Source organism: Pipistrellus hanaki (genome assembly GCF_964339955.1).
Source record: "Pipistrellus hanaki genome assembly, chromosome: X".
Classification (NCBI taxonomy): Eukaryota; Metazoa; Chordata; class Mammalia; order Chiroptera; family Vespertilionidae; genus Pipistrellus; species Pipistrellus hanaki.
Window position 1 is genome coordinate 23,072,158 of NC_140524.1, and position 12,679 is coordinate 23,084,836.

At 39.9% G+C, this 12,679-nt stretch overlaps 1 protein-coding gene across 1 annotated transcript; it reads left to right on the forward strand.

Annotated features, from left to right (window-relative positions):
* Nucleotides 1-575: 575 nt before the first annotated feature.
* PLAC1 (placenta enriched 1) lies at nucleotides 576-1,148 on the forward strand (the record flags this gene model as incomplete). Its single annotated transcript, XM_084870910.1, has 1 exon — nucleotides 576-1,148. One exon carries the CDS (start codon nucleotides 576-578, stop codon nucleotides 1,146-1,148), a length of 573 nt encoding a protein of 190 aa, XP_084727036.1.
* Nucleotides 1,149-12,679: the final 11,531 nt, after the last annotated feature.

Sequence of the window (12,679 nt, forward strand, 5' to 3'; positions counted from 1 at the left end):
ACTCTCATTCTACATATGAGGGATATGTGCTTTATACCAAAACAGCATGATAAAGTCACTTAAAGAAGCTATTGTAATCATCCATAAACGTGAGTTCCAACACTGAAATTAAAATTCAGTTCTCAGGAGGTAAGGGCATGTACGGGAGTGGGTGGGGGGACATTGGGGGATATGAACACATATGCAATACCTTAATCAATAAAAAGTCAATTAAAAATTCAGTTCTCTTTCACAAGAATGTTTTCCTTTTCTTTTTTCCCCTTTTTCAGTTTTATTGACATAAAATTGTAAGATATTTAAAATATACAATGTGATGATTTGACATACTTACACATTGTGAAAGGATTCCCCGTCAAGTTAATTAACATATCACATATTTACCTTTTTTTGGTGATAACATGTAAGTTCTATTCTCTTACCTTTTTTAATGCTTTAGGAATGGCCTTTTGTATTAAGAAAGTGATCATATTTGAACTTTTGATAGGAAATAAAATGATTTGTCTTTTGTGTTCTCTAGAAATCCTCACCAGACAGCTTCCTGTTTCCTGAGAACCGTTACATAATCAGCTACAGGGATGAAAGTCTTCGAGTTGATAGGAGGGATGGTCATCCTCACCTCTTTGTTTTTTACCTGTTTTGGGCAAATTCCAATCACTGTACTCTGCTCTATAGACTGGTTCGTGGTTACGGTACATCCCTTCATGTTGAACAGCAATGTATATGTACATGTTCATGAGTTACACTTGGGCCAGGGTTGCCCTGTCAATGATGTGCAGCCGCATACCTACAAGTTTACCTACCGCGTTACCGAATGTGGCATCAGAGCCAAAGCTATCTCTCAGGATATGATTATGTTCAGCACTGAGATACATTGTGCTTCAAGTTCTACCTCATTAGAATACACATTTCCAGTGTCATGCACTGCTCCCCAGTACTCCCCATGGCTCACTGCTCCATACTCCATGAGAGAAGCCAGTAAGCTACAAACCACAACACAGGATGGTGAGACGGGCTACGAGGTGTTCACCTTGTCACAGACCAGCCAGAGGCCCAACTGCTATTGTCCACCTTGTGTCTTCAATGAAGGAGAGTGTTCCCAGACTCCACGCCATGGAGCAGAGGCTCAGAAGGACCATTCTGTGCAGTAATTTTTCTTTGTGGATATATCTGAGGATTGATATCTGTTCAGACAATCTACTTGAGTCCATGTGATCTCAGTTTGTGGTCTCCCATTGATGATCTTTCTAAAATTAATATATAGCCCTAGCCAGTGTGGCTCAGTTAGTTGGGCATTGTCCCATGCACTGAAAGGTTACCAGTTCGATTTTCAGTCAAGGCACATGCCTGGGTTGCAAGCCAGATCCCCAGCCGGGGCTGTGCAGAAAGCAACCAGGTTATGATGCGCTCAGACATTGATGTTTCTCTCTCTCCCTCTCCCTTCTTCTCTATCTACAAATCTGTGAAAGTCTTTTTAAAATAAAATTAATATGTGATATTTACTAATAACAGTCAGGTAAATGTTCTTGTTGCTCTCTTATGAGGGCTTTTGAAAAGGGCAGCCTGTGTTAACTTTTTGAATAAAGTATTTTTATTTTTTATATCTTAAAAGCAAAAATAAACTTCTGATGGCATAAAAGTATGAGTAGGTGACTTTAATAAATATGTATATACTATGGACAATAAATAAATATATACATACTAGAGGCCTGGTGCACAAAATTCATCCCAGGGGGGGTGGTCTCCTCAGCCCAGCCTGCACCCTCTCCAATTTAGACCCCTTGGGGGATGTCCAACTGCCAGTTTAGGCCCGATCCCAGGGATTGGTCCAAAACCAGAAGTTGGACACCCCTCTCACAATTCTGGACCTCTGCCTCCTAATCGCTCACCTGCCTGCCTGCCTGATCACCCCTAACTGCCCCCCCCCCTGCAGGCCTGATTGCCCCCTAACCTCCTCTGCCTGCTGGCCAGGTCTCCCCCAACTGCTCCCTCCTTGCTGGTCTGGTCGCTCCTAACTGCCCACAACCCACCAGCCTGGTCACCCCTTACTTCCCCCCTGCTTGCCTTGTTGCCCCTAACTGCCCCCCTGCCAGCCTGGTTGCTTCTTACTGCCCCCCCTTCCAACCTTGTCTCCCACCACTTGCCCCCCTGTTGGCTTGATCTTCCCTTATGCCCCCCACAGGCCTGGTTGCCCCACGCAGCCTGCTTGTCCAGTCATTTTGTCATCCCTTACTAACCCCCCTGCCGGCCTGGGTCATAGGCAGCCATCTTGTGAGGGTGTGATGGTCAATATGCATATTATTAATACCTCTTTATTATATAGTAGGATATATTTACTATGGATGAGACATTGTTCTATATGCTTTTCAAATATTAGTGTCTGGTCTCTTTTTTTTCTAGGATATTTTATATCTCCTTTAAGATCCCCAAGGTGAATCTCTCCCTCTGTATCTTCATTTCACTTATACTCTGCAGCATTCAAATTAGTTCTTAGAAACCAGAAACACTAATCAGAAAGAATATATGCACTCCTATGTTCATTGTAAATAGCTAAGATTTGGAAACAGCCCAAGTGACCATCAGCAAATGAGTGGATTAGGAAACTGTAGTACACTTACACAATGGAATACTATGCAGCTGTAAAAAAAAAAAAGAAAGAACTTTTATCATTTTCAACAGCGTGGAGGGACCTGGAGACTAGTATGCTAAGTGAAATAACCCAGCCAGAGAAATATAAGCATCATATGATCTCATAAGTGAAATCTAATTAACAAAAATTAACTGATAAATAAAATAGATGCAGAGACATAGAAGCATTGAACAGACTGACAAATTTCAGATGGAAGGCAGGGTAGAGGGGGGAGTGATTAATCGGGTAACTTATATACATATTTGGACACAGACAATAAAGTGATGAAGGCCTGGGAAGGGCAGGTGTGGAGTGGAAGAGGTCAATGGGGGAAAAAACAAACATAGGGGACATCTGTAATACTTTCAACAATGAAGAAAAAACAAATTAGTTCTTAGCTACATATCTTCTTATATCTATGGCTGTATCATTTTTTATCCATGGAAGGTATAGGCTGCACTAGTGGTTTATAAGTCACTAATGGTTCTAAGAATCATTCAAGTCACACCCCATTAACTAGATTGTAAGCTCCTGAAGCCAAGGGCTAGATCTTACATTTTAGTCACAGATTGATAATACTTTGAAAAGAGTTTTGTGCCTGACTTTTGTGATCAGAATATTTTCACCCAATTTTGGCAATCCATTAGTTTTTTTCAAAGACTGGGAGGGGAAAGGGTAAATAAAACCTTTCAACAATATGCATTGAGTGTTATTACATTACACTTGCCACACTAGGCATTGAGGATATGGCAGAGAATATAAACTAAGGCTCAGGGAAATTAAGTAAACAAACAGAAATTTAGAGACCAACAAATGTCATGAAGAGATTAATACACAGTAATATGAGAGAAACTACAAAACAGGTTGAAGCAGTAAGGAAAGACCTCTGAAGTACTGTCATTTGAAATGAGTCTTCAATGTGAAGAAGGAGCAAGCCTGGGATGATCTGAGAACATTCCAGATAGTAGAAGCATCTCATTTGATCCTCACAACACTGAGAGTACTCTTATTATATCAATTTTACAAATAATGAACTAAGGCACAAAATGATTAAGAAACTTGTCCAAGGCAAACACCCCTATTAAGAATCAGATGGGTGAAGTAACAACCTATCCCACAGAAATACAAATGATTATGAAAAAATACTATGAACAACTCTATTCCAACAAAATGGACAACCTAGATGAAATGAACATATTCTTAGAAAAATACAAGCTCTAAAAACTCAACCTTGAAGAATTAAAAAAAAAAAAAACCTGAATAGGCCAATAACAAAGAAATCAAAACAGCGATCAAAAATCTTCCAGCAAACAAAAGCCCTTGTCTGGACAGCTTTACAGGGGAGTACCACCAAGCATTCAAAGAAGAATTAAAACCTATCCTCCTCAGACTATTCCAAAAAATTCAAGAGGAAGGCACACTTCCAAGCTCTTTCTATGAAGGCAGCATTACCTTAAGTCCAAAACCAGATAGAGATACCACAAAAAAAGACAACTTCAGGCCAATATGCTTGATGAAAATAGATGCTAACATTCTAGCTAATCGGATTCAGCAATACAACAGAAAGATCATACACCATGACCAAGTGGGATTTATTCAGGGGATGCAAGGATGGTATAATATCTGCAAATCAATAAATGTGATACATCACATAAACTAAGAGGCAAATATCACATAATCACATCAATTTATGCAGAAAAAAAAGCATTTGACAAAATCTAACACCCTTTCTTGATAAAAAAGTTTCAGCAAAGTGGGAATAGAGGGATCATTCCTCAACATAATAAAAGCCCTATATGACAAACCTACAGCCAACATCATACTCAATGGGCAAAAACTAAATTCATTTTCCCTAAGAACAGGAACAAGACAAGGATGCCCATTTTCACCACTCCTGTTTGATATACTAGCATTAGAAGTACTAGCCATTGCGATCGAACAAGAAGAGGAAATAAAAGGCATCTAAATTGGAAAAGAAGAAGTAAAACTGTCCTTATTTGCAGATGACATGATATTATACATAGAAAACCCCAAAAACTCAATCAAAAAAACTACTAGACCTAATAAATAAATTTGGCAATATAGCTGGATACAAAATTAACACTGAGAAATCTATGACCTTTTTATATACCAATAATGAACTCACAGAAAGAGAAATGAAAAAAACAATCCGCCGAAACCGGTTTGGCTCAATGGATAGAGCGTCTGCTTGGGGACTGAAGGGTCCCGGGTTCGATTCCGGTCAAGGGCATGTACCTTGGTTGTGGGCACATCCCCAATGGGGGGGCATGCAGGAGGCAGGTGATAGATGTTTCTGTCTCATTGATATTTCTAGCTCTCTATCACTCTCCCTTCCTCTCTGTAAAAAATCTAAAAATATATATGTTTTTCTAACTTTCTATTGCTCTCCATTTGTCTCTGTAAAAAATCAATAAAAAATATATTTTTTTAAATTTTCAAATGGACCTCGCATTTGACCCAGTAATACCACTCTAGGAATATATCCCAAGAAAACAAAAACACTAATCAGAAAGGACATATGCACCCCTATGTTCATAGCAGCACAATTTGCAATAGCTAATATTTGGAAACAGCCCAAATGCCCCCATCAGCAGATGAATAGATTAGAAAACTGTGGTACATCTGCACAATGGAATACTATGCTGCTATAAAAAGAAGGAATTCTTACTATTTGCAGCAGCATGATGGAACTGGAGAGCATTATACTAAGTGAAATCAGTGAAAGAAAAATACCACTATACAAAGACATGAGGGTCTGGGATATGGCCATCAGAGAAACTGCAGTGGGAGGGGGCAGTTGGTGATGAGAGTTGGGGCTAAGGAAGTAACTGTATACAAGTGAATCTAAAAATGAAGTGAATAAAAAATCTGAAGAACAGAATGGACTTGTGAATATAATAGAATCAGGGACATAGCAAGGGAGTGGACTAACAATTCTCAAGGGGAAGTGAGTCTGAGGGGTGCGGGAAGAGATTAGACAAAAATCTTACATCTATGGATGAAGACAGTGGCGGGGCGGGGGGGTAAAGGCATTGGGTGGGGTGGGGAATCAGGTGGAGGGGAGCTATTGGGGGGGGGGAGAGGAACACCTGTAATAATCTGAACAATAAAGATTTACTATTTTTTTTAAAAAAAGAATATATGTAAATGTTCAGGGCAAAAATCTTTTATTCCCAATTTTAACCAGTAGACCATTTTAGAGATGTATGTAACTATAAAAAGTAAACTCAAAATGGATAAATAACTTAAACATAAGACAGTAAACCATAAAAATCTTAGAATAATTGACAGGGAGCAAAATATCAGACATATTATATATCGTGTCTGTCTTCACCTATACAGCAATGGAAATCAAGAAGAGAGAAAAATGGGACTACATCAAAATAAAAAGCTTCTGCACAGCAAAAGAAACCATCAACAAAACAACAAGAAAGCCCACTGCATGGGAGAACATATTTGCAAATGTTATCTCTGATAAGGGTTTAATCTCCAAAATTTATAGGGAACTCATAGAACTTAACTAAAGGAAGACGAACAATCCAATCAAAAAATTGGCAAAAGACCTAAATAGACACTTTTCAAAATAGGACATACTGAAGGCCAAAAGACATATGAAAAAAAAATGCTCAAAATCACTGGTCATCTGAAAGCTGTAAATCAAAAGGACAATGAGGTACCATCTCACACCTGTCAGAACGGCTATCATCTAAATTGGAAAAGAAGAAGTAAAACAAACAAGTGCTGGAGAGGATGTGGAGAAAAAGGAACCCTTGTGCATTGCTGGTGGGAATGCAGACTGGTGCAGTCACTGTGGAAAAATTCAAAATGGAACTCCCATTTGGCCTAGTAGTCCCACTTCTAGGAATATATCCCAAGTAATCAGAAACACCAATCAGAAAGGATATATGCACCCCTATGTTCATTGCAGCACAATTTACAATAGCTAAGATTTAGAAACAACCTAAGTGCCCATCAGCAGATGAGTGGATTAGAAAACTGTGGTACATCTACACAATGGAATACCACGCTGCTATAAAAATGAAGGCACTCTTGCCGAAACCGGTTTGGCTCAGCGGTAGAGCGTTGGTCTGCGGACTGAAAGGTCCCAGGTTCGATTCTGGCCAAGGGCATGTACATTGGTTGTGGGCACATTCCCAGTAGGGGGTGTGTCAATGTTTCTCTCTCATGGATGTTTCTAGCTCTCTATCTCTCTCCCTTCCTCTCTGTAAGAAAATCAATAAAATATATTTTAAAAAATGAAGGCACTCAACATTTGCAATAGTATGGATGGATCTGAAAAGCATTATGCTAAGCGAAATAAGCCAGTCGGAGAAAGATAAATATCACATGATTTCACTCATTTGTGGAATATAATGAACAACATAAACTGAGGAACAAAAATAGATACAGAGACAGAGAAGCACTGGACAGACCATCAAACTTCAGAGGGAAGGCAGGGGAGGGGGAGGGGAGGGAGTGAGAGATCAACCAAAGGACTTATATGCATGCATATAAACATAACCAGTGGATACAGACACTAGGGGGATGAGGGCATGTGCTGAGGGATGGGGGTGGCTGGGGATAGCTCAATGGGGGGAAAGGAGACATATGTAATACTTTAAACAATAAGAACTTAAAATTTGAAGAAAAAAATAAGGAAAATAAATCCCTCCTCGAGGATTAACTACAGCCTATTGTCTCAAAATTTGGGAAATCAGAGTTACAGCCTTCACAAATTTAAACTCTCCAATTGTTTCTACTACATTCAGAATTAAATGGAAAAAAATGTTTGCCATAACCTTGAGGGGCCTTAAGATCTGGCTCCAACCTACTTCTCCAATGTTATCCCCACTTTGCGCCAGACACAAAGCCTCTGATTTGTTCTCAACTGTCAATCTTGTCTTCACTATATACCTTTGCACATGTTATTCCCACTAGATACAGCTGATCTTTATTGGTTCTCCCTTTAAATCAGGGATAGGAAACCTTTTTTCTACCAAGGGCTATTTGGATAGTTATAACATCATTTTTGGGCCATACAAAATTGAAAGGTCCCAGGTTCGATTCTGGCCAAGGGCATGTACATTGGTTGTGGGCACATTCCCGGTAGGGGGTGTGCAAGAGGCAGCTGGTCGATGTTTCCTGCTGCCGAAACCGGTTTGGCTCAATGGATAGAGCGTCGGCTTGGGGACTGAAAGGTCCCAGGTTCGATTCCGGTCAAGGGCATGTACCTTGGTTTCGGGCATATCCCCAGTAGGGGGTGTGCAAGAGGTAGCTGACCGATGACTTTCTCCCATCGATGTTTCTATCTCCCTTCCTCTCTATACAAAATCAATAAAAAATATACTTTAAAAAATAAATAAATAAATAAATAAATAAATAAAATAAAATAAAAATTATCCTGCTATATTTGGTCAAACATTTAATTAACTCACCCCTAATTCCTTGGCAGGGCCAGACCAAATGATTTCTCGGGCCTTATAGGGCCCTCGGGCAGGACGTTCCTCACCCCTGATTTAAATAAATCTCAAGGAAACCTTTCCTGACTGCCTTTCTCTTCATTCCTGAAGGGAAATGAGTAAAATTAAGGTAACTAACATTTACTGAATATCTAAAAGGCACTGGGCAGCCCTTCATATTATTTCCATTTAATCTTCACAATAAATATCAGAGATAGATGAAGAAATAGATTCAGAGATTAAATAGCTGGCCAACGCCACATAGGCAATATATAACAAAGATTTGTGCCCAAATTTAATTTAATCCCAAACCCCCCATCTTTCTGCTACATTATATTTCCTCTCTATTTAAAAAGGAAGGGTCTTGCCCTAGTTTGTTTAGCTCAGTGGATAGAGCATCGGCCTATGGACCTAAGGGTCCCAGGTTCAATTCTGATCTAGGGCATGTACCTTGGTTGTGGGCACATTCCCAGTGGGGAGTGTGCAGGAGGCAGCTGATCGATGTTTCTCTCTCATCGATGTTTCTGGCTCTCTATCCCTCTTCCTTCCTTTCTGTAAAAAATCAATAAAAATATATTTTTAAAAAATAAAAAGAAAAAGGAAGGGTCTTATTAGGAGGAAATGCTAATTAAGTTTATTAATGTTTATTAGGAGGAAATCTTAATTAAGTTCAGAGCTACAAAAAGGACAGAAGTTTACATAAAGATCTATAAACTGGCATTCTGGATAATTAACTGTATTCAAAACTCTCACTTGGCATCTATATTTCTTTTACATTAGCTATTAGCTAACTAGGATAATTTTTTTAAATGGTTATTTCTTCCAAGACTCAAAGAGTTCATAAGGTATATTTAAAATACTTTGTTTTTCTTCTATACTTTATACATTTTGCATAATACAGATATTAATTACTTAAATTATAGAATTTCTGAGTTTACCCCAAGCAGTTCAACGAGTAAATATTCAGGAATGTCATAGTTTTTTTTTGTTTTGTTTTTAAATATATTTTATTGATTTTGTACAGAGAGGAAGGGAGAGGGATAGAGAGTTAGAAACATCGATGGGAGAGAGTCATCGATCAGCTGCCTCTTGCACACCCCCTACTGGGGATATGCCCGCAACCAAGGTACATGCCCTTGACCGGAATCGAACCCGGGACCCTTCAGTCCCCAAGCCGACGCTCTATCCATTGAGCCAAACCGGTTTCGGCAATTTTTTTAGTTTGTTTGTTTTGTTTTTTTAATGAAGAGACAAGATTTTTAACATTTTCCAATTAGGGTTAATAAATTGGAACAATATTGAGGCAATGTTAATTTGAAAAAGCAAATCACAAGTACTCTGGGAATATATCATATTTACATATATGCCTTACTTTCCCAACTAGGACTAGAATATTCTAGAGAGCAGAGTCTTTTACCTATACAAATCCATAATACCTTAAAATGGACAGACTCAAAATGCTTTTTCAATGCCAATTATTAGAAAAAAAGAAACCAATTTTCTTTATATCTCATTTAGTTTTAAAATATATGTCCACAAATTCTTTATTATTCCTCCAAGTAAAATATAAAGCCTAAAGTTCAGCAAAGGGAATATAGTTAATAATATTGTAATAACTATGTATGGTGCCGGGTGGATGCTGGAAATATTGGGGAGGAGGTCACTTTATAAATTATATAATTATCTAACCACTGTGCTATATACCTGAAATTAATAGTATAAAATAATATTAAATGTTAACTGTAGCTGAAAAAAATAAAAATTTTAAAAAGAAAAAAAACTATATAAAGAATATATGTAGCCGAAACCAGTTTGGGTCAGTGGTAGAGCGTTAGTCTGCGGACTGAAAGGTCCCAGGTTCGATTCCAGTCAAGGGCATGTACATTGGTTGAGGGCACATCCCCGGTGCGGGGTGTGCAGGAGGCAGCTGATCGATGTTTCTCTCTCATCAACGTTTCTAGCTCTCTATCCCTCTCCCTTTCTCTCTGTAAAAAATCAATAAAATAAAATAAAAAAATTAAAAAAAGAATATATGTAAACATTCAGTGCACAAGTTTTTTATTCCCAATTTTAACCAGTAGACCATTTTGGAGATGGTCTATCCCCATTCCTCCATTCCTCTACCAATAAGGAAAGACTAGTCACACATTAAACTAAACACAGTACTATACACACACACACACACACACACACACATACAGGCATGCAGCCACATACAGACACATCACCATGTTTGTAAAAAATACATTATCAAAGGACAAGTGTTTATTATAAAGGGAAGGCTAACTTTCTCAGACACATCCTTTATTTTTATTCTTTTTTCTTTAATACAAATTATTGTTAATCCTTATGATTGATCTCAATGATATCCTGTTTAAATTATAATTATAGTTGTTTATTCCAAAAAGAGAGAGAGTGAAAGAGGAAAGGGGAGAGAGAGAGAAAGGTGGGGTGAGGGGGCTTTTAATCTTGTGATATTCTACAACGTTTTCAGGAGAAAATTAATGATTTAGTCAGATGTCAGTTTATAAATTTATGTTGGTTATACAATTACTAGAGGCCTGGTGCACAGAATTCATGCACTGGGGGTGTCCCTCATCCCAGCCTGCCCCCTCTCCAATCTGGAACCCCTTGGGGAATGTCTGACTACTGATTTAGGCCCAGTTCTTCTCACAATTTAGGACTGCTGGCTCCCAACTACTTGCCTGCCTACCTGCCTGATTGCCCATAACTGCTTCTGCCTGCCAGTCTGATCACCCCCTAACCATTCCCCTGCCACCTGGTTGCCCCCAACTGCCCTCCCCTGCCAGCCTGATTGCCCCTAACTGCCCTCCCCTGCTGGTCTGGTCCCCCCCCCCACCCCCCTGCAACTGCCCTTCCCTGCAGGCCTGGTTTCCCCGCCAACTGCCCTCCTTCCCCTGCAGGCCCAGTTGCTCCCAAATGCCCTCCCCTGCTCGCCTGATCACCCACATCTGCCCTCCCCTTCTTGTGGCAGCCATCTTGTGACCACATGGGGATGGCCATTTTGTATGAGGGCATGGTGGTCCATTTGCATATTACCTCTTTATTATATAGGGTAAGACCTTCTGTATTAGTTATCTACTGCTGAAAATTAGTTACCCTAAAACAGTAGTCAGCAAATTCATTAGTCAATAGAGCCAAATATCAACAATACAAAGATTGAAATTTTTTTGGAGAGCCAAATTTTTTAAACTTAAACTATATAGGTAGGTACATTGTTATTAACTTAATTAGGGTACATGGTATTTTGTGGAAGAGCCACACTTAAGGGGCCAAAGAGCTGCATGTAGCTGAGAACCGCGGTTTGCCGACCATTGGCCTAAAATAACAACCATTTATTATCACATAGTTTCGGTACTACTTAGCTGGGTGCCTCAAGGTCTCTCGGGAAGTGCAGTCAAGCTGTGGGTGTGGCTGTAGTTAACTAAAGTTGGAGAATCCACTTCCACATTCACTCAAGGGGCTCTTGGCAGGAGGCTTCTTCACAGGTTGTCTGAGTATTTTCATGATACGAAAGGGAAGGGAAGGGAAGGGAAGGGAAGGGAAGGGAAGGGAAGGGAAGGGAAGGGAAGGGAAGGGAAGGGAAGGGAAGGGAAGGGAAGGGAAGGGAAGGGAAGGGAAGGGAAGGGAAGGGAAGGGAAGGGAAGGGAAGGGAAGGGAAGGGAAGGGAAGGGAAGGAGAGGGGAAGGGAAGGGAAGGAGAGGGGAAGGGAAGGGAAGGAGAGGGGAAGTGAAGGGAGGGGAAGGAGAGGGAAGGAGAGGGAAGGAAAGAGGAGGGGAGAGGAGGGAGGGGAGGGGAGGGGAATGGAATAGATATATCCCATTATTATCCAGCTTCTGAGGAAAGCAGTCAGGGGGCTTTGCTTATGGATTTATATATGAATATTAACACAATGGTCCCCATCACTTACTACTTTCATTTTTTGCTTCGTTCCTATCCAACTCATAATACAGCAGTAGCTCAGAGGGGCTACTGAGACTGAGCGGGTGGTGGTATTTGTAGGAGGGTTCATAAACAGGTTTCTGGAAGGGAGGTGACAGTCTTGTTCTTCCATACATAGCTATGTCAGCACTCATTTGTAGATGTTCTCTGACAGGCAAGAGGGAATTGCTCTCAATCAGGAAAGTAAAGCCGAAACCGGTTTGGCTCAGGGGATAGAGCATCAGCCTGCAGACTGAAGGGTCCTGGGTTTGATTCTGGTCAGGGGCACATACCTTGGTTGCTGGCATATCCCCGTGGTGGGGGGGAGGGGCGTGCAGGAGGCAACTAATTGATGTTTCTCTGTCATTGATGTTTCTAACTATCTCTTTCCCTTCCTCTCTGTAAAAAAAAAAAAAATCAATAAAATATATGTTTTTTAAAAATCAGGGAAATAAAGGCTAATACCAGTTTTTCAAGCGTAAAGGAACATTTTAAAAATCCCCACCAGCTGTCTAGAAATGTACCAGTTGGCGGCCCTTATATTCTGCAGTTACTAAGAGGCGTATTTAAATTGACCAAGTTAGTTCCAGTGTTATTTTAACTTTGTCACACACACCCTTTTATATAAACA